Source organism: Chaetomium strumarium, assembly GCF_033439665.1.
Source record: "Chaetomium strumarium strain CBS 333.67 chromosome Unknown B0T15scaffold_1, whole genome shotgun sequence".
NCBI lineage: Eukaryota > Fungi > Ascomycota > Sordariomycetes > Sordariales > Chaetomiaceae > Chaetomium > Chaetomium strumarium.
In genome coordinates this window covers 3,873,179-3,892,545 of record NW_026944429.1, presented here as the reverse complement: position 1 = coordinate 3,892,545, position 19,367 = coordinate 3,873,179, and the positions used below count along the sequence as shown (strand labels likewise).

The window sequence follows — 19,367 nt, the reverse complement described above, 5'->3', positions numbered from 1 at the left end:
TGTAGACCTCTTCAAATCCCGCCCGATGTCGCAGGAGAGGCGCGGTAGGCGAGGGCTGTAGGCTGAGAGAGGTAGAGAAGGAGAGGAGACGTGGTGGTGTGTCGGGCGATGTATTGTGTTAAGCTGCAAAAATTGCAACTGAGAGATGAGTGCGAAGCAGGAGGGCGCTGAAGTGAAGGCTAGATGCACGCAGGTAACTCAAACCTTTGCCTGTCAACCAGCACGAGCTGCTTCTTTTCCTTCCACGCGGCCGGATGCGCGCACCAGCTTCGTAGCTTTCTCGAGAATAGATGACCCGTTAGTTGATGAGTAGCGGGGCGCTGCGTGCTGCGATGCTCGTCGCGCTGCGAGAAACCTCAGGGGCGCCGATGTTGTATGGAGAAGCTGAATGTTGGGCCAGGTGGCGAATCTGAGGAATCAAAAGAGGGCGACAAATCTTCGTGAGGAAGACCTGCCGGCGCAGGATATCGGTCCTTCTTCTTTTCAGTAAGATCTGAGGGGAAGAATCGAAGTCAGGGACTCGATGGGAAAGGGCGTCTCAGGGTGTGTTGGAAGGTGAGAAGAGGAAGTCGACGGATGAAACCGCAGGAAAGAGGAGCGAAGGTGCAGCCTTCTCGGGGTGGACCCTCCTCTATGCAGATGTGCACAGACCAGGCAGCAACGAGGCAAGCCAATAGGCGATCCAATCTCTCTTGCAAGTTGCACCGATCTGGTTCCACCGTTCCACAACCCTCCTGGTGACTTCCAAGTTGTACGTATTCCGTACTGCCCTGATTCAACGCGTTGATGCGGCGCGTTATTACCATTCAACTAGGTACTATTGTGTAACTGATGTGTCACAATAGTAATAACGCGAGTATGCGCCCTATTCTCCCCCATTGAGCCTCTTGATCCACGGCCGTGGTACAATACAAACTCAGATTGGCGTCGTTTTACCGCGTAGGTAGGCGTGCAGTACATTGGGCCAGCGGTAGGTGGTTCTCAAGGCTGTGAGGTTGAGTATCGTCCTTTTGGTGGATTACCGATCACCATCCTTCCGTCAGCTCCAGCTGGGCTTTAGGACATGCGCCATCGACCGAGAAATCCCGGGTAGCCCTCTGCACGCTGGCAATGGAAGCCGTTCGTCATAGTGTCTCTGGCCCTTATGAGGCGGAGCTTGAACGCACCGTCCAGGAGCTTAAGAGAATGAAAAGGCAGCTCGAAGATGCTGTGCACCAGGTGCGTCCCATAAGCTGCCATCAAGAACTGCATGAAACACTAAGATCTCTGAATAGGCGAGGTTGTCTGCCGCCGCCTCTAGGGCGGGACTCTCGGCCAAAGACTCCTTGGCGACCATGGCGAAGGCATATCAGGGCATGACAGACGCACCGCCGCTCCTGCCGCCACCAGGGTCAGTCCTGCCAGCGCTGCTGGCTATGCGACGTACGCAGCAGACCATCGCAGAGACCAATGAATCAACTGAATCATATGCGACCTTGATGGAGCAGCTGGAGCGAAAGATAGAGGCAGAACGGAGCGCTTTGCGTGAGCAGCAGACCTTGGAGGTTGCTCTGCAAAATCGAATCAAGTCGTTGAGTGAAGGCCTCGAGAACAGGCAAGAAAAGACAGAGGAACAGATGGCCAAGGAACGCATAGCCGAGTTAAGGCAGCAAAAAGACCACTGGGACAAGCAGACCGCGAGCCTGATGAAGCACCTAGACTGGTTCATCAGCGAGCATCTCGGCCCTATGTTGGCGGCGGAGGAGTTGGGCGGCCCGGTGGTTGGGGAACTGATGGACATCGACACAGACGACCTGGGCGCCGGGTTCAGTGCACATGGGAAATTGAAGAAGACAAAAGATCAGCCAGACCTGGACAAACGTCAGAGACGGATCGATGATATCTGGGGCCCTCAGGACCAGCAGGCCCAAATAAATAAGAGGAAGCGTGACAGGGACGAAGCATCAGCCGCAAGCGCTGAGATGCGCGACCTCACGGAGCAGCTCATGAACAAGCTGACAGAAGCCGCGGGGGACAACACGGCGGCATACGTGGAGATTGCCAGAGAATCCGCGGCAGCAAGGTTCCTTGTCCGGTCCAAGGTCGCCGTGTTCCATCCCAAAGATGCGCGCAGGTTGCGGCTCGTTGACTTTGGGCGGGAATTGGACGACTAGAGCATCTCAGGAGAAGGGATGGTATCATGGGTGCATGCCTAACATACAGTCATGCAACATCCCACCGCCACTGGCCCGCAGTGCTGGATCAGATGGCATTTTGGCGGCTCGCCTCAAGAAGGAAATGAGGCAGAAACCCGGCATCTTGGCAGTAGGTGCACAGAAAAAGGAGCCTACACTTGGACATGTTGCCCTGCAGGGTTTCAGCCGTCATGGCGGTTCTCTTTTCGCTGGCACTGCCTGAATCCACGGCCAAAGCAAGTACGATATGGGCAAGCCAAATGGCTCGGGATCATTCATCTCAAGGAGTGTTCGATTTAGAGTGACCTAGCTATTGTCCAATCGGAGGCGTGGTGGGCGGATCCACAATCACCAGCAGCATTCACTTTACGCGACGCGTCCTGTCGCGTCACCCCGTGCACGAACCACCAAGCCCCCAAGTTCCTTTCTCTGCGCCAATCGCCAGCTCAACGTGAACCTAGGCTACAGACGCACAAACAGCTCGGATCGGGACAGACCCCTTTTTCAACCAAGGCCATGACTACCGATACCACCAGCACCCCGAACCAGCCCATTGTCCCAACCTCGCCCCCAGCAAAGCGCATCAAGACGGACATCGGCGACAGAGCCAACGAGAGTGAAACCATGAATTCGTCGGACGGCGCGGCCAAACAACAGCAGGAGCCGCAGTCTCCTCCGTTGCTCATCAAGAAGCTTTCAGACAAGGCTCGTCTGCCCACCCGCGGCAGCGCGTTTGCAGCAGGGTATGACCTGTACGCCTCGCAAGACGCGACCATCCCTGCGCGGGGCAAGGCTATGGTTGAGACGGATATTAGCATCGCTGTCCCTGCGGGAACTTGTAAGTCTTGCAATTGGCTTCGACTTCTTTCTGTCCCAACATCCTTCCAACAGGGCTAACGCTGCATCCTGTAGACGGGCGCGTCGCCCCTCGTTCCGGCCTCGCAGCCAAGCACTTCATCGACACAGGCGCGGGCGTCATTGACGCCGACTACAGGGGGCCGGTCAAGATACTGCTGTTCAACCACGGCGAGACAGACTTTGAAGTGAAGGAGGGGGATCGGATCGCACAGCTTGTTATTGAGAGGATCTACACGCCCGAGGTAGTCGAGGTGGAGGAGTTGGAGGCAAGCGTGAGAGGGGCTGGGGGGTTTGGGAGCACGGGCGGCTTTGGGAGCGCTGGCACCAACTGAACCTGATTAGCATTTCTTCCGGGTGGTTTGGACTCGGACAGGACGTTGGGATAAGAGAAAATCCAGTTGACAAATGGAACATCAAGAGCGCCAGGTCAGCCTGGAGCTTAGAAACAATGCAATCGGCAGTATTATTGCCAGAACCCACGGTCTATCGCTCTCTATCATGCGGGCCGCCACATGCACATGCATCCAACTCGAACCCACCGTCCAGCTATGCTGTTCCCTTCAAAGCTTCGTCGCACGAAACTCCACCTTGGGAAACCTCAGACTGTCCAGATGCCTGACCAGTCTCAACTCGGCTGCCTTGCTCTTCAACAGGTGCAGCTTCTTCTCTTCCGCCTCGGGCCCCGCCCCGTCCGCTCCCGCCGCCAGCTCCGCCGCCGCCTTCTTCACTGTCCGCTCCATAGTCTCGGCGGTCTTGGTCAGCACCTCGTGCATGCTAGCAAGCACCTTCTCCGCGGCCCTCGCCAGCGGCAGGTCCAGCGCGTCGACACTGTCATCACTCAACCACGATTCCCTGTTCGTCAGCAGCCCCTCCCCCGAGTCGTTGTGGACAGCCTCGCGCATGCGCACAACCATCAGCGCGGCAAACATGTCGCCGGTCCCGCAGAAGTAGCAGTCAATGGCGGGGAAGACGATCTTGAAGGCGCGCGCGCGGCGGTCCGACGTCATGGACGAGCCCACGACCGAGAGCGACGAAACCGGGTGGTCCGGATGCGGCAGCGAGACCGACGTGATGATGATGTGCGGGATGCCGTAACGCTCATGCATGACCTGTATGGCCCGGGCGATCGAGGGCATGTCGGTTATTTCTACATCGGAGAGGAGTCTAGATGCGGTATTAGGCGCGGGTTTTCCGGGTGATTGCAACAGAGAAGCGATGACGGGAAAGAGACGCACTCGGCTTCGAACTGGTTTGGCAGGACTAGATCTGCGTGGTGAACGAGGCTCTTGTACACTGGCACTACATCGGGCGCCACATAGAGCTTGCCATTGTCACCCATGACCGGATCCAAGACCCAGAAGAAGCTTCCCGGCTTTGGCTTTGCCTTGCGCTTGAGCTCCTGCGCTATCTGCCCGACCGCTTCGAGTGCCGGAGCGCCGGGGACATACCCTGACAGCATCATGTCGAAGTCGTCGAGATATGACTGCTTCAGACCCTGGTACAGCTCTGTGATCTCTTGCGCCGAGACTCTCGAACCTGTCCACTGTCTGTATCCTGTATGATTACCTATGCCGCGCCAGGTTAGCATGCCGGCGCAAAGTGCGCGGAGGGGGCGCAGAAAGCGCTTTCTGGGGACGAAACATACTGAATTGTACGGTGTTCAGCGCTGCTACGTCGCAACCTAGCGACTGCATGCTGAAGACCGCTATTTTGTTCCCGACATATCTGAAAGGTAAGAGGGGACTTCTGTCAGCACCGTGGTGCCATGCGAAACGAGGCAGGCGGACCAAGTGGCCAGACTCACCCAGAGACCACCTTGAACACGCAATTAGCAGAGAGCGACAGCAGGCAATATCAAACAATGTGCCCTACATGACTGGCGACCGCTAATACGCGGGTTTCAGGGACCGGAGAGCTATCACTCATAGTTGACTGACGAAGGCGGCGGGCCGCGGCGGAAAACGTAGGGGTGAAAGTCAAATGTAGTCAGGAGCGATGTCGAGAGCTTAGTCTACCAATTTTAAGGATATTCAAAACTTGGAGAATGAACAAAAATGCTCAGGGATAGAGTAGATAATCATAAAGATGAGTCACTGGGTATCTGCTTGGACAAAACCACCGCAAGCGAGCTCTTACAGGTACGGCTGATATAATCGACGAGGATACCGTCCGATAATTGCAAGGCCAACACTAATAAGAACACGAGCCAGAAGTTTGAATGCCTGCAGACTGGATGGAATGGTCCAGAAACACAAGGGGTTCAACTGCGCTGTGCGAAGGGTCCAAGCAGGTTGGTATCATGAATTTACCCCGCCATCCCGCGGGGCAAGGAACTCCACGCTACCTAACACAAAAAGTAATGGGGCCAACTGAGGATCGGACAACCTGGGCTTCAAATGTCAAGGTAGCGTCTTAGTACACCATATGCCACTCAGACGACGGCCGGAATCGTAGGTAGGTCGGGCTGGACGGAACATAATTTGGAGATGTACCTGATGCGACAGATGGGGTTCATCGCCGTAAGGAATTCACATAGCCGTCATCGAGAGGCTGAGCCCCAGTTGTTCCACTGAGACGCTCCGCCAATGCGTCGTCTTCGCAACACACCCTTCTGCGCCAGCTCACGGGATGGACCCATGTATTGAGCCAACTCGAACCCTGACATGGTCGTTGGCTCGACCCAAAAAAATCTCCTCAGCCGGGCCTTCTGGACCGGGTTCACTCCTCGTCGCCGATCTTTGGGTCTTCGTTAGCTCCTTTACTTCAAGATCAGACGTGGACATGACATTACGTACCTTTGGCGCGAGGTAGAAGCGCAGATAGCTGCTGCCAGCGAGGCTGTACTCAACCAGCAGGGGCACCTCGTTCGAGAGGCAGATCTTAACCGTGTTTGACAAGGCTGAAGCTTTGCAGAAGTTGACGAGGTACTTAAGGGAGAAGGTGAGGGAGACGGGCTCGGTAAGCTCAATTTCGATCGACTCGTTAGGCTTGTCGACATTCGAATGTTGCCGGAGGGTGACAGAGCCGTTACCGATGTCGCCCTGGCACGAGAATTTGACGCCGTCTTTGCTTGCCTCAATGGTCACTGTAAAAGGCTCCGGGGTCAGCAGTTGGGCTGCCGGGTGGGATGTTGAACTCGCATACCAGACTCTGACATGGCCATGAGATCCGTTGTGATGCGTTTGAACTCGGCGGCAGGCATTGCGATGGTTGCCGCGTACTCTGTGTCAGGGATGCCAAGGTGCTCCTGGTCAATGTCCATGAGCTTGAGGTCATACTCGGAGATTCTGTCCGTCTCGGAACTTTCGAAAACGAGGTTGAGGACGTCGGGCGCGTCCTCCGCTTTGAGGGTGAGGATGTCTTCGTTCTGAGCTGCCCGCAGCACCTTGGTGAGTGAAGTGAGGTTGACGCCAAGGGCGATGTTGCGGTCGCAGCGGAACGGCGAGAAACTCTCGGCCTTGAGCATCATGGACACAAGAGCGACATGGCTGTTGTCCATGGCCTGAAGGGCGACGCCGCTGTCATTACAGTCAAAGTTGCAATCTTGCACTAAATCCTTGATTGCGTCGACGACCTGGGTAAACAAAATACGTTAGACGCACTGTTGGACTTCCTCAACAACGGCAAATTCGTCAATCACTGGCGCATTACCTTCTTCAGAATGCTCGCCTGCTCCAACCGTGCTTCCAACATGGCTGCGACTGTCAGCTATGCATTGATGCAGGGCAGCCGAAGGACGTGTCGGTGTAGGGGTTCTCACTGTCTGATTGTTAAGAGTTTTTGTGTCTATTTTGTGTGTCTGCCTGGTACTTTGTGCCAAGTCTGATCGAACGTTTTAGAGCGGGCGCGGTCTAGAGTACGGCGTCTTGTGGTGGAAGTGTCCGGTACGCAGGTTTGGTTGGGTTGGGATTATTAAGGGTGCAGTGAGTGGGAGGGAAAGATGGAGCTGCCACGCGACGCGCTGCCAGCCGTTGACAAGACGCGACTGGCATTAGATTGATTTCTACTTTTGGTTAGCGCTCCGTCCGGACTCCATTTAGCTACACGCGCCCCTGGGCGACGGGCTGGTGCTGCCTGCCAGCGTCACCTGGGCAATCCAGGAGAAACATCGGAACCGGTGTATCATTTGCTTTCCAGCGATTTTCGATATCATCCTGTTATTGGGGACAAATACCTTCCGAGGTCTAATTACAATTCAATGCGGATTAGCATATTTGCAAGTTCTATGCCCACAACCGTTCCCAGCCATTCAAACGCCTCTCATGGTTCATTCCAAGTGAAATAAAACCGCCTAGATGATGATACGAATCGCTCCCGTTGAAAACGAAGATGCTTTCTATGCAAGTGAAACGAGAGTTAAAGGGAATGGACGAAAAAAAGGTAACAGTCGATGCAAGATGCACAACAAAGGGAAGGGTGAAGGACCGTCTTGGGTTTTGCTTGATTGTCGTCACAGTCATAATGAAATGCGTGATGGTGCCGGCATGGTCGCCCGCTTCGGCCGTAAGTTGATGACCATTTCGAGCTCTCGGAGCATTCCGCGGCTCGCCTCCACCTTGTCCCTAGCCAGTTCTCTCCTGTCTCTGTCTTCCTTCATCTTCGCGATCCGCTCCTCTCTCGTCAGGAGGCTGCGGGGACGAGAGGGCAGAGAGACGGCTTCAAAGACCTCTGTCTCATCGGGGTCTCCCCTCGCGCTGCCGAAACTTGAGCTTCGGGGTGATTCGCCTGTCAAGGCTCTGAGTGCCTCGGGTGGCCCTCCTTCGTCGACTGTGGTAAGCCCACTCAAAGACGACGCCGGAGAGAGTAGGGTGCTGAGCGATGACAGCCGCTTTTCGTTCCGGTCGATGCCCGACGCCAGGGCAGCTTTGCCTTCCTCCCATGCTTGCGTCAAACTCTTCAGGTCCTGTCCAATAGACTCATACTGGGCCATCAGGTCGGATCCCAGCTCTGACACATCTTCCGCCTCATTAAGTGTCCTTTCTGACTCCTCTCGTAACAGCGCAAGCTTTGCTTGAAGACCTCGGATGCCCATCGACAGTGAGTTGAGCTTCATGAACTGGGACCGCCGCTTCTCTCGATTGGGAGACAGCGGGTATTTTGACTCCGGAATTGTAGGGAAGGCTTGCTCATGTCAGCAACAGTAGGGACACAAACGGGTGGAAAGGCTCGCCTACTCTCTTCTTCGCTCAGGATGTGGCGGATTCTTTCGAAGCTCTGGGCTGTGACTTCGTTGAGCTTCTTCAGTCCCTCCACAGCTGTCGACCAGCGCAGAAAGTCGCTGTTATCGCCGGTAGCCTCAAAAGCAAGGAGCGAGCACAGCAGGATTTTGCGAATGATGTGGAAGCGAGCGGCCGCGATTTTAAGGGATCGCAGGGATTCGGCGTCGTCGAACTCCTTCTCTGAGAACCCTTGCATCGCATCCGAAATGTCAAAGTCGCTGATGTCGTAGATGTCGTGGTACTTCTCTAGGTCTACTTGCTCAGCGAAACCCTTGATCGCCGTAGAAATCTGCATGTAATTCTCGATCATGTCGGAGAGCCGTCCTTTCAGCGCCTTACGCAGCCTGCTGCAACGGCGTGTCTGGGATCTGTCCTCTATGCGGCTGATAGGGGGTAGGGGTGCGCTTCTAGTGTACGTGTCAGTCTCAGGTGACGGAAGTCGAAGGAAGATCTCAACCCACATCCTGTATCCCCGGGAGACGAGCTCAACCTCCTGGACAAGCGACAACGCGGCACTAGCAGCACTGTCAAAATCCTGTGACCTTGAAACGAACGACGCCATCTCCATCAACGCCTGGTATCTTAGATGCCGAAGCCAATGCTGCCGGATATAAGCCTGTGACACCCCGGCAACTGCAATCAGGACCACTGCCAGGAATACCACGCGCTTCTTGGTCAGGTGCGCATAACCCCCCGAGCATACCCATCTGAGCATCCATGCGACAACAAGCGCGGCGGCTGCTGTCGCTATCAGCCCCGTCGACGTCGGAAGCACCACATTCGGAGGCGTCTCCGGAGTCTCTTTGGGTCGGTTGAGGGAAATCGGCTGTCCCGCTATAGAATGCCCGCTCAGCAGCTGCGATGCGACGATCGTGTAGCGGAACTGCTCGATGAACTTGAGGTTGTCGGCGCGATCTATCCTCGAGACAACGGCTTTCTGTTTGCGCAAGAGCCACCAAACGGTCAGTCTGAGGTTGGTGCATCGGGGGTAGCGCGCCTTGGGGGATATTGTACCGAGTAAGAGATACGCAGCGACGTTAGTCGGTCAATCCGCGGGACGTCTAGCGACAGCGGGTCTGGTAACTTGGTTCGAAACCGCTTCCTGACCAGTGGACGTCCCACCGGGGCGAATGACGGGCTCGACGGCGGTGATTCATCGTGATCATCCGAGACTGGTGGTGTAGCCCAGGCCTGCTGTTCTTCGCCTTCGTCTACGGGAAGGACAGCTGTTAGCGCCCCGGACACGATTTCCGAAGTCTGCTGCGGCCTGCACGTGAGGGAGAAAACGGGAAGCTAACCCTTCAGATAATCTGCAAGTGGCGTATGGTCCTGGACGACGGTCTCCATGAACGATGCTTCTACTGCAAGATAATCAATCACGCGCTGTGGCACCAGTCCCCCATCTGCCCGCCGCCGGTTCGTCACTGAAGACCGGCCGTTTTGCGACCGATTTTGCTTTTGGCGTCTTACGGAGGACAGGCAACACAGGACGCGGACACTAGCTGGCGTGGGCTCCCTTCTTGCCAGCGACGACGAGGAGGCGAGACTGTCGGGACCCTGTGATCTGCGAGCGTTCCGTGTAGTTATTGTGGCGGCCGATGCGCATGTTTCGTTTCGAGGTCGAGATGCGCGAGGCCGAAGAAACGGAACGGAGACTTCGAGTCGGAGACCTCCTTTGCCAAATTAGTGCGGAACGCAAGAAGGCCGCTTATTACTGTCGTAACCGGTCATTAAATGTTTCCAGGTCCAGAAGCCCTTCATAAAAGCACCCGAACCTGGGGTGCGTCGCCCCTGTCTCACGACCTTCTTAATCAAACAACATCTGAACTGGTTACGGTACCAGACTGTATGCACGTACAATACAGACACAACCCTGACTTATAGCCAGTATTTGAGTGTATCCCGCACGATGGCGTCATCATGATTACCACAGCAAACCAATGGACCGTAGACTGGATGCGGCTGCATTGATACGTCACAGGACTCCTCTGATGGCAGCAGCTCTCGCTACAGCAAAATGGCATTTTGTTTGGAGAACGGGTTTTCAGTCCTATGTACAGGGTAGGTTGTATAGTCGGTACTACTCCGTACCACACTACTAATACATGGTATGTCAGATGGATCATTCCCCTGAGGTTAACGTTAATGCGCCGGCTGCCGTATGGTAATGTAATCCGTACTACTAGAGTAGCTTTCAATCTCGGAAGGTCGGCGGTAAGAAATTCCAGGTACTGAGCGCGTAACTTTCAAGTGCAATACCGTATCAGCTGTCTTCTCCACATGAGCTTCAAGCCCCACTGTGGCTCGTCGATCCGCGCATCGCATCGCATGGCGGCTCCGGAGCTCGCCCGAGCTTGCGGGAACGACACAAGCAACAACGGGCATTCGCTTCGACAGATAACTTGCTCACTACACGAGCTCGGCCAATACGGACACCGTGACACGTTGACGCAATCAACAGACTGTTTGCAGTCGTAAGCAACCGAGACGGAGAGAAGACTACCGTGGTCAGCGACACGACCGACGCCTTCCCCCGATACCAATGGCCATGTCTTCCGAACAAGAACTCCAAATATCTCCCATCGTGCAGGAGTCATTGATGCACAACTCACGGGTTAGTCTCACCCACCCGCCCACGCCGCCGTCCGGCCCCTCCACATGCAACCTGCAGAAGCAGGGCATATCTGCAACTTTCGACCGCTGTCATAAACCAACCCAACCTAGTGTCCCCGTTCTGGGCACAAGATGTGTGAACCTTTAAGCAGACCGCACTAACCGCGTCTTCTGCTTCACCACAGACTCTCTACAATCTCCAATCTTTGACTGCCTCCCTCTTTGGAATATCCGCGGGCATCCTCGGCCTCGAGTCCTACAGCGGCTTCCTCTTCTACCTCGTCTTCTCGCTGCTGACGGCCGTGCTCTTCTACCTTGTCCGTGTGGCGCCCTCCTCGCTGGCGGCGGGCAAGTCGCCGCTCGACACGAGCAGGTATTTCAGGGGCCCGTTCGAGTTCTGGGCAGGCGGGTTGATGAATGGCTTGGCGGGGTTTATTTTGACGTGGACTCTGCTCTACGGGCTGGTGAGGGCATGATATCTGGCAACGAACAGCAAAAGGATGAGATGCGGCGTCATGGCGTTGGGCCTTCGGCATGCTATGTGAATTCGTTACCTCCGCCACTAGTCCTTTGGAACTTTGAAGGAGACAGAATCAAGTTAGGGAAATCATGATATTCGGACGGACTCGGACTCATGGAAGAGAAAGAACGACCGATGCTGCGAACTTGGATCGCCTAGTGCCAAACACCAAAGTACAGTCTATTAGTGGCACGAAAACTTCGTTCCCGAAGAATGTCCGCTCGGCTACCACGTAGGTACCCTTTCTAACAGCGGGTGCAAGGAGGCCACTATCTAGTCTGGCTGAGTCGGGCAAGCGAGGAGCTTTGTGCGCATCACCGAACCGGGGTATTAGTAGCAGCAGGACTGTGAACCGTCAAGTCACGCCGCTGAGAACCTGGAAGGAAACAATCTAAAGCTTACGGTAACCAAAACTGCAAAACGCTGAGACAGAGCAATCGATAAGAAAAGACACCGGGAGCCATCACTCGACAATCTCAACAACCTTTCCCACAAAGCCCTCCAACCCAGATTTATCTTTGCTACCGCCCTCAAGGACCAGGATGCGAGACCCCAGCTCAATCCACTCTCGAGTCGACAGCAGTTCCAGCTGTATCTCAATGTTGTCATCCGTCGACGCCGCGCTGCACACTCGGCTCTCCCCACTGATGTCCTCGGCAAGACCGAACATATCATCGATCTCGTCCGCCACAACATCGCAAGCATCTCCATTCTCCCCATTCTGCACTCTCGACACGCGTAACACCCGCGCGGCAGACCGCACACTCGCCACATAGATGTTCACTAGGCTTCCCACCGTCAACGAGCCAACTTCTTGGTTCTCCTTGTCAAATACCGCCGTCAACCCGCTGACTGCCTGCAACGATAGGCCGGACGAGACCATGTGCTGGCTAGGAACAGCGAGGACCATGCCTTTGCGCAGTCTAGGGGTCGTTGTTGACGGACGGGCCCCCGCTTCGTTGGCGACAACATCCTGTTGCTTGCTCGGTGCCGGCGGATCAAACACCATCCCGATGGAACCAACCTGGCCAGCTGTGAGGGTCTGCACCGGCAAGCGCAAGTTGCGGATGCTGACAATGGAGGCGGTGTACCACTCGCCACTGGTGGCCGACGCAGAAACTGCATTTCGGGAAGCTACGCGGCTGAGCTCTGCGGATGAAGGATGAGAGATTGAAAGGCCGTAGCTATTGACAGCCCCATTCCCGATACGTTCGTCTGGTGTGGTCCCGTGGGAGTCGTCATCCCCAGATGGGAAGGGACCTACTACGACCTTGTCGCCAATCGAGAGACTACCGAAGCGGAGGTAGCCCGCTACGACAGTGCCAAGATCAGTTTGTTGGTCTGCATCGCTTGTGGCCAAGGAGTAGGATGCGGGGAGACTGAATTTGTCTTCAATGTGGAAGAGGCACGCCGGCTGCTCGGGATTTAGGGCCGCGCCAATGTAGTCATGAGAGGTGGGTGTTGAAGGCAGCGGAAGGCCCTGGAGAAGGGCATGTAGTGCCCCAATCCCGCGTCCATCAACAGAGCTGGTAAGCAAAATAGGGACGACGGAGAACGGGTCATCCACCGTCTTCATGCAGTTCAATGGCTCCCTGACGGCTTCTTTGTCCGACTCGGATACTCGAAGACGAGCGACGTGCCCTGTTGGGCCCCCTTTCACTATCTTCGGCACCCGACCCGCCCTTTTGACGCCGGACAGGACTTTGGTGAGGGTGCTGGACAGGGTCGACTTGTTTGCCAGGTCTAATTTCGTGATGACAACAGCGAGGGGAAGACGAAGCCGCAGGCATAGTTCTAGATGGGCGGATGCTAGGTCAACGCTCGCGCCAGTAGGTCCCAGCCCATCCAAGGAGGTCGACGTAGCCCCCGGAGCTGAGCTGTCGGCCGCTATGCAGAGCAAAGTCCACTGCGGTGCCCATCCGACAATGCCTCGGAGGATGGTCCGCCGGTAGCGCGGATGGCCCGCAGAATCAAGCAAGTAAACTAGCCGTCCATCCTTTGTGAAGTCGTGAATATCAATCCAAGACTCGACTCCGCTATGGGCATAGTTGACTATCTCGTCGTCGTTGTAGCCGACCAGTTCTTGAGTGACCGACGAGGTAATGCCAGACGCAACCTCATGAAGATGCTTCAGCAGGCCAAGTCGGCCTTTACCACGGCCATTGTCAAGGGTTCCAGTGGAGAGAGTGCCCAAGAGAGTCGACTTGCCCGACGTCGTAGGGCCTGTAAGTGTAACACGCAATTGGTCGGAGGTGAGCGGCCCTTGCTTCGGGTCTGGTAAGGTCTCCGTCAGCCGCGCCGCTTCTGTCATTCGCACGGCCGATGATTGGGCCTCATCCCTCGGCCGCAAATCGGGCGTGACAAGAGCCTCAGCAACCCATAATTTCGCTCGATGCGAAACTCGTCGCGATTTCAGTTCCCCAAATCCTTCGGTGGCATCTGACTCGACCCACTCGCAGTCTCCAACAACCAACATGCGCAGTACTTCCACGTTGCAACCCAAACTGGCAGCCATGATGCGAAGGGTACCGAGACTCTCATCCATCTCATCCTTGGTCAACCCCGCTAGCGTGCCGTCGTCAGCCACGCCTATCTCGTATAGCGCTCCCCTCGATGCCTCCAACCCGGGCAGCAGCTTGCCCAACTTGACCGGCGCATCTAAGGCAACGTTTTCGTCGGGCAGCTGTGGGATGACAAGCCCGGGAGAGGCGGTGCCGGCGTGATAGGGACACGACTGCTGCAACCTCCACAAGAGCTGTGTGGTAAGGTGCTCAAGACGATCCTGGCGCGTCTGGATCGAAGTCGTCGACGACCCAGGGCCGACAGTGGCCGCTCTCGACGTCTTCGGGTCGGGAGGAGGCCGTGCCTGGGTGGACCCACATATTCGAGTCGCCGTGCTGATCCGCTCATACTTCCTCCGCGGTCTGAGAAGCAAGTGAAGCTTGTATTCCGTTGGACCGTCCTGCGGTTCAGGTTCCAACCTGGTGACACCGTAGTCGGAGAGTAGCCCACGCCCGGCGGGTCCCACCCGCGCTCCCGGCGAAGAGGTGGCGGACTTGTCCGAATCCACAGACCGGAGCCACGGAGACGCGACCCGGGGCGGGTCCGGGTCAAATGTAAAGACCGACATCGGGTGTTCCGTAAATAATGGATACAAGCGTGGCCGGTTCTCTGCCCAGTGGCGTGCTGGCGAGTGCACAGCAAAGGAAGCAGGTGCACCGATAGAAGAACTCGAAGTCAATGCGATAGCAGGAGTAGAGATATTGCACAGTCGGCGATCATTTCAAAGGAGCAGACTCGGTGTATTCGTGGTATCATCTTGGAGTTTCTGGAGCGGTCAAGCTCGCACCGGGGGAAAGACAAATAGAGGGCAGAGATTCAAAGTATGAAGATGCCCCAATTGCTGTGGTTACAGTCTCGGTGCGCTGCCTCAGCTAAGAAGAGTCATTCTGGGCAATGTTCTCGTTGAGTTGTGTGGTTTGATGTTTGAGCTGGCTGTTTGTTGCCAGTCCCAGTGGTTTTTAAGATAGGTAATGGCACTTTGGAAACCGTGACCGACTGACCCCGATGACTCGGACACTGCAGTGCTGAGTAGTGATGACACATGTACGTAGTGGGGTCTGCTCATTGGTCAATTTCTGTTAATTACCTGATGAGAAGGTACTGTACAGTACCCCTCAATATGAACCTGCTATGTACGGCGATGCAGATAGACCCAAACCATAACGCAAAACCAGCGACAAGGGAACCTGCGCCAAATCCTGCCGATCTTCGGCAGGAACTGAAGCTGCCAGAATCCAGACCAGCACCTGAGCCCGAGGCACTTCCGCTGAGCAAAGAGGCAACATTGAAACAAATCGGCAAAGACACATGTTGCACACCGCATATCGGCGCGGCAGTGGTTACGGAAACACTACATACAGCCAGCCGGCAAGGATACCTCATGCAGGTGTCCACAGCCTAGGCGAGGCCGACAAATCAAGATGGCGATATCCGCAGCTCCTGAACGATCTCCACCCACGCCGATGGATCAATGCCAGGTCGACTTGGATGCCGAGATGCAGCAGGAAGACCAAGCACAGCCCGCACCACAGCCAGATAAAGGGGGAAGAGCGAAATGGGTTCTGAGAATACGAGACAGAATGAAGGTAAGACGCGCGTTTTCGCCAGTGTTCTGGTGGGAGGCACAGCGTCATCAAGTGGGCGGATTGGCGGGGAGGCAAGTGGCCAAGCAATTGGGGGTTCGTGCACCTTGCCCCTTTCGCTCAAGCGGGTTAATAATGGCAAGGGGCTGAGACCGAAGGGTCGTCGCATTCTGGGACGGATCCAAGACACGCGCATCAAGGATCCAGCTGCCCGCTGGCGGGTGCCCAAGTTCCACCCGGGCCCCGCCGCTCCGTCTCACGCTCAAGTCTGCCTTCTTGTATCACTTCTGGCCACTTCCCTCTCCTGTTGTTTTCTCCTGTGTTCGAGTTCTGTGTCCTCCGCTCAATCTCGTCTTATCATCCCCCGCTTGGCTAACGTTACTGAGAAGCTATCGCAGCGTCGAATCATGGGGCGGTTCGGTGCCTGGTTCAAGAAGTCAGACGACAAGGAGAAGCCGCCGAGTCCCTCATCCAACCCGTACGCCCAGCAGCAGACATCGCCGCCGGCCCAACACGATCAATATAATGGCAACCAATACTCCCCTCAGCCTTCCCGCGGGCCCCCATTCGGCTTGCCGGCCGGTCCTCGCCCCGGCGGTCTTCCAGGCAGAGTAGGAACCGGTTCTTCAGGGTACTCCGCCGCACAGTCCTCCGCAACAGAGTACGCCGCAACAGAGTCCTCCGCAACGCAGTACTCCCCAGATTTGTCCCAGCCTCCCCCATACAGCGCAGGAACGCCGTCGGCTAGTGCCCAGTCAAGTCCCTCGCTGGGCTCGGGGTACCCGAGGGAGAAGTTTGGTGCTGTGGACGGTGTCGGGAGAAACCGGTTCGACGCGCCGTCCGCGCCATCCTATAATCAGTCGACGTCTCTATCTTCTCAGCGCCCAGGAGGCTATGGAAATCTGGATACGGATGGAGGATTGTTCGCCAACTACACCCCTCCCTCGAAGCAAACCGCTAGCTCTGGCGTTCCTGGACCCGATGGAGTGGCCGACGCTGGGCAGGCCTATGATGACAGACCTCCCATGACAGAGGAGGAGGAAGACGAGGTCAATGCCCAAGCTATCAATTCCCAGACGAAAGAGACAAGAGGAGCGACGAGAAATCAGCTGTCGACCGGCTAAATCAGATGATGGACGCGGGTATCATGTCAATCGAGGACTCGCAAAGACGACTTCTGGAACAGGGAGAGACACTTGCACATGCGCATAATCAAGCTGTAAAGCATAGTAATTCCCCCCTCCTTCTTATCGTTGTTTGATGGAATTTTAATACAGGGTGCTAACTGAAAGCCACAGGTGAGCAGACCACATTGAGTAAACATAATATTGCCGAGTTGAAGAGTGAGCAGCATATGATCAAATTTGGGCGCTCGAAAGAGAAGGAAAAGCTGCGGGCGGAGAGAGAGTTTCAGGAGAGACTCGCTGTGCAGGAGAAAGAACACGCACAGAGAACAGAGCGAGAGGCCAAGAGACGAGCAGAAGGGCCAATGCTTCTCAGAAACCCCCGCCAACAGACTCTCGGCGCTTCCCAGAATAAGGTAAAGTCTCAGTATGTGTTCGAGGAAGAAGACGAGGAGGTAGAGAAGGAAATCGAGGATGGTCTCGACAGCCTGCTACAAAAGACCCAACGCGTCAACTACACAGCGAAGGCCATGAACGAAGAACTCGATTACCAGAACAGGCTCATCAACACCATGAGCGAGAGGGTACGTTTTCTGGAAATGAGGTTAGCAGAAAACGGAGACTAACGAAGCTCGCAGACCGACCAAAACCAGGACGATCTCATCAAACTAAGGAACCGTTTGCGTCAGTTTGAGTGATGGACACCAGAGCTCACAGCGTCACTCTGGTCACTGTTTCGGCCTGCCTCCGTGGATGAGTCGGCTCTTCGGCTGTTGGACTCGGTTATATTTTCTTTAGAGTGTGGATGTTGTTCGCGTGAAGTTGTCGGTCTAGCGAAGTTAGAACTCTTCCGAGCGGTCGCATACGAGATACTAGTGGTCGTCTACCTACCAAGTTATCAAGTTCTTGTGGGAGTTATGCCGAGGGACTCGTCTTGAAACCAAATACTGCGTGTTTACGGAGTACTATCAGTCTATAACCGTCCTGAATTGCAAGGCACCGTGCTAGCTACAGTTCGTCCAGTATCTTTGGTAATTCCAGGTATGAAAATACCTTACTATAACAATGCCCTGTTACCTTAACTAGGTAATGCCTCTGTGTCTCAGTTCAGATTTAGAAGTCACACCTCACCTTATGTTACCGCACACTGTTCGGTTACTTATACATAGGCAAAGTATGGATTTCACTACGGAAGTACGCAGCAGCGTCCTTACATGTACAGTCAGGGTTTAAAAGTCTGTCACACCCCACATCAATTAAACGCGCGTCGCGACATGACACGCACCATCTTCCATCTTCTAACCAACCCAACTTTAGCCCACCATGGTCAATTTGGCCGAAATCGGGGCCAAATTGACGGCCGGCCGTCAACCTGGCCAGGAACTATCACCGACTGCACGTGCAGCTATTATAGGTGCTGTTGCAGCCGGGGCTAGCCAGTCAGCCGTTGCCTGCGCGTTTCGCATCGATAGGACGGCTGTCTACCGCATCCTTCAACGGTTCGAATCATCCACCACTGTTAAGTCCAAGCCTCGAACAGGCCGGCCAGAGATTCTTACATGTCGGGAAAAGCGGTATATCCTACAATTGGCTAAACGGCGTCTCTAGCTTACAACCTAGATGCTGATCAATACTATAGACGGCCGCATCTCCCAATCAACAATATACTGGGTTCTTCGCCATTATCGGATACGCAAGTGGCATATATAAAAGAGAATCCCATTGACGAAGGCAGTAACAAAGGATAGATATTAATTTGCTTATCTTTGGTTGAAGGATATTGAGATCTTGATCCAAGTAAGCAACTTAGAAGTTAACTTTAGATTTTACTAACTAACCTCTAGTCTATCTTTATCAATAGATCATCTTACTAAAATAATTCGAGTAACCTAACAACTTAGGTCTTCCAGTTCCCTTCTCAAAAATAGGATAAGAGCTTCGTCAACCTCTAAAGCTATAGCAAAGATACGATTTCGATTATGATTTGGAGTGGTGTTTGGAAAGGGGGGAGGACTGACCTTATTATTATAGAATGTGACTACCAACCACCGTAAAAAGAAGGATATAGCTTTTAGAGTTATCAGCAGGCATTGGAAAAGGGTCTTCTTCTAATTTACAATAGTACTCAGCACTTTTAGCAGGATAATACCCGAGTATATATATCTGCATCCTCGACTGAGTAGCTAATGAAGCATATGATCGAGGTCCTACCTGACTGGGCAGCTTATAGCCTAGATCTTAATCTAATCAAGCATATATAGGCTCTATAAAATGGAGGATGAAGCAGCTATATCCAGATATCTAGTTACTCAAGAAAAACCAGCTAGATATGGCTAAGTTTACTCGATGTCTTCGGGTATGTTGGTGGGCAATTGACTAGGCTTAAATTGACAGTCTCATTAACTCAATGCCTCAGCGATTGGCTGCAGTCTAGAAAGCTAGTAGCTGGTATACAAAATACTAATAGTTAGAACCAGGGCTTCTATCTGTATATATCTATTTTGCTAGAAATGTTGGTGGTGTTGCGTTATGTAGAGATATGTTAATGGTTGTAGTGACCTAGAAAACGGGTGGCGGGGGATTTTGATGTGGGGTGTGACAGACTTTTGAACCCTCACTGTACGTTACCAGGCACTACTTGGGGGTCCGAGCACTTCCATCCCGATGGCCACGTTTGTGCGTCTTCGATTTTCTGGCTTCCCCGAAAATATTTG

At 54.5% G+C, this 19,367-nt stretch overlaps 9 protein-coding genes across 9 annotated transcripts; 5 read left to right on the top strand and 4 right to left on the bottom strand.

Annotated features, from left to right (window-relative positions):
• Positions 1-1,110: 1,110 nt before the first annotated feature.
• Positions 1,111-2,153, top strand: B0T15DRAFT_489192 (uncharacterized protein; the record flags this gene model as incomplete). Its single annotated transcript, XM_062866574.1, has 2 exons — positions 1,111-1,218; positions 1,275-2,153. The coding sequence occupies 2 exons, from the start codon at positions 1,111-1,113 to the stop codon at positions 2,151-2,153; spliced, it is 987 nt and encodes a 328-aa protein (XP_062726294.1).
• Positions 2,154-2,422: 269 nt separating this feature from the next.
• On the top strand, positions 2,423-3,454 carry B0T15DRAFT_40489 (dUTPase-like protein). Its single transcript, XM_062865271.1, has 2 exons — positions 2,423-3,012; positions 3,087-3,454. The coding sequence occupies exons 1-2, from the start codon at positions 2,691-2,693 to the stop codon at positions 3,362-3,364; spliced, it is 600 nt and encodes a 199-aa protein (XP_062726293.1). The 5' UTR covers positions 2,423-2,690; the 3' UTR covers positions 3,365-3,454.
• Positions 3,332-5,104, bottom strand: B0T15DRAFT_40421 (Ribokinase-like protein). The gene is made up of 5 exons (XM_062865241.1): positions 4,905-5,104; positions 4,837-4,847; positions 4,678-4,757; positions 4,268-4,598; positions 3,332-4,196 (listed from the first exon to the last, which is right to left on the bottom strand). The coding sequence occupies exons 1-5, from the start codon at positions 4,956-4,958 to the stop codon at positions 3,593-3,595; spliced, it is 1,080 nt and encodes a 359-aa protein (XP_062726292.1). The 5' UTR covers positions 4,959-5,104; the 3' UTR covers positions 3,332-3,592.
• A 646-nt stretch (positions 5,105-5,750) lies between these two features.
• On the bottom strand, positions 5,751-6,725 carry B0T15DRAFT_481855 (proliferating cell nuclear antigen, N-terminal domain-containing protein; the record flags this gene model as incomplete). The annotated part of the gene is made up of 4 exons (XM_062866057.1): positions 5,751-5,768; positions 5,828-6,117; positions 6,177-6,606; positions 6,684-6,725. The coding sequence occupies 4 exons, from the start codon at positions 6,723-6,725 to the stop codon at positions 5,751-5,753; spliced, it is 780 nt and encodes a 259-aa protein (XP_062726291.1).
• Positions 6,726-7,131: 406 nt separating this feature from the next.
• B0T15DRAFT_518701 (Mysoin-binding motif of peroxisomes-domain-containing protein) lies at positions 7,132-10,088 on the bottom strand. The gene is made up of 5 exons (XM_062868387.1): positions 9,550-10,088; positions 9,266-9,462; positions 8,713-9,188; positions 8,207-8,658; positions 7,132-8,153 (listed from the first exon to the last, which is right to left on the bottom strand). The coding sequence occupies exons 1-5, from the start codon at positions 9,596-9,598 to the stop codon at positions 7,489-7,491; spliced, it is 1,839 nt and encodes a 612-aa protein (XP_062726290.1). The 5' UTR covers positions 9,599-10,088; the 3' UTR covers positions 7,132-7,488.
• A 711-nt stretch (positions 10,089-10,799) lies between these two features.
• Positions 10,800-11,340, top strand: B0T15DRAFT_489187 (Rab5-interacting protein-domain-containing protein; the record flags this gene model as incomplete). The annotated part of the gene is made up of 2 exons (XM_062866573.1): positions 10,800-10,865; positions 11,050-11,340. 2 exons carry the CDS (start codon positions 10,800-10,802, stop codon positions 11,338-11,340), a joined length of 357 nt encoding a protein of 118 aa, XP_062726289.1.
• A 154-nt stretch (positions 11,341-11,494) lies between these two features.
• Positions 11,495-14,664, bottom strand: B0T15DRAFT_40379 (uncharacterized protein). Its single transcript, XM_062865228.1, has one exon. It carries the CDS (start codon positions 14,512-14,514, stop codon positions 11,848-11,850), a length of 2,667 nt encoding a protein of 888 aa, XP_062726288.1. The 5' UTR covers positions 14,515-14,664; the 3' UTR covers positions 11,495-11,847.
• An 858-nt stretch (positions 14,665-15,522) lies between these two features.
• B0T15DRAFT_518697 (uncharacterized protein) lies at positions 15,523-17,723 on the top strand. The gene is made up of 4 exons (XM_062868386.1): positions 15,523-16,578; positions 16,632-16,758; positions 16,828-17,237; positions 17,292-17,723. Exons 1-4 carry the CDS (start codon positions 15,937-15,939, stop codon positions 17,349-17,351), a joined length of 1,239 nt encoding a protein of 412 aa, XP_062726287.1. The 5' UTR covers positions 15,523-15,936; the 3' UTR covers positions 17,352-17,723.
• A 195-nt stretch (positions 17,724-17,918) lies between these two features.
• B0T15DRAFT_518692 (uncharacterized protein) lies at positions 17,919-18,380 on the top strand. The gene has a single exon (XM_062868385.1). The coding sequence runs from the start codon at positions 17,977-17,979 to the stop codon at positions 18,259-18,261; it is 285 nt and encodes a 94-aa protein (XP_062726286.1). The 5' UTR covers positions 17,919-17,976; the 3' UTR covers positions 18,262-18,380.
• Positions 18,381-19,367: the final 987 nt, after the last annotated feature.

Excerpts from the sequence above, each read along its gene's own strand:
- B0T15DRAFT_40489 (XM_062865271.1), top strand. The coding sequence starts at position 2,691 with ATGACTACCGATACCACCAGCACCCCGAACCAGCCCATTGTCCCAACC. Across the intron at positions 3,013-3,086 it reads CGCTGTCCCTGCGGGAACTT|ACGGGCGCGTCGCCCCTCGT; the intron begins GTAAGTCTTGCA and ends TGCATCCTGTAG.
- B0T15DRAFT_40421 (XM_062865241.1), bottom strand. The coding sequence starts at position 4,958 with ATGAGTGATAGCTCTCCGGTCCCTGAAACCCGCGTATTAGCGGTCGCC. Across the intron at positions 4,599-4,677 it reads GCTGAACACCGTACAATTCA|GTAATCATACAGGATACAGA; the intron begins GTATGTTTCGTC and ends GGCGCGGCATAG. Across the intron at positions 4,197-4,267 it reads CCAAACCAGTTCGAAGCCGA|ACTCCTCTCCGATGTAGAAA; the intron begins GTGCGTCTCTTT and ends TACCGCATCTAG.
- B0T15DRAFT_518701 (XM_062868387.1), bottom strand. The coding sequence starts at position 9,598 with ATGGAGACCGTCGTCCAGGACCATACGCCACTTGCAGATTATCTGAAG. Across the intron at positions 9,463-9,549 it reads ACTTGCAGATTATCTGAAGG|ACGAAGGCGAAGAACAGCAG; the intron begins GTTAGCTTCCCG and ends TCCTTCCCGTAG. Across the intron at positions 8,659-8,712 it reads GTCTCCCGGGGATACAGGAT|AAGCGCACCCCTACCCCCTA; the intron begins GTGGGTTGAGAT and ends CACGTACACTAG.
- B0T15DRAFT_40379 (XM_062865228.1), bottom strand. The coding sequence starts at position 14,514 with ATGTCGGTCTTTACATTTGACCCGGACCCGCCCCGGGTCGCGTCTCCG.
- B0T15DRAFT_518697 (XM_062868386.1), top strand. The coding sequence starts at position 15,937 with ATGGGGCGGTTCGGTGCCTGGTTCAAGAAGTCAGACGACAAGGAGAAG. Across the intron at positions 16,579-16,631 it reads CAGAGGAGGAGGAAGACGAG|AAATCAGCTGTCGACCGGCT; the intron begins GTCAATGCCCAA and ends AGGAGCGACGAG. Across the intron at positions 17,238-17,291 it reads TCAACACCATGAGCGAGAGG|ACCGACCAAAACCAGGACGA; the intron begins GTACGTTTTCTG and ends CGAAGCTCGCAG.
- B0T15DRAFT_518692 (XM_062868385.1), top strand. The coding sequence starts at position 17,977 with ATGGTCAATTTGGCCGAAATCGGGGCCAAATTGACGGCCGGCCGTCAA.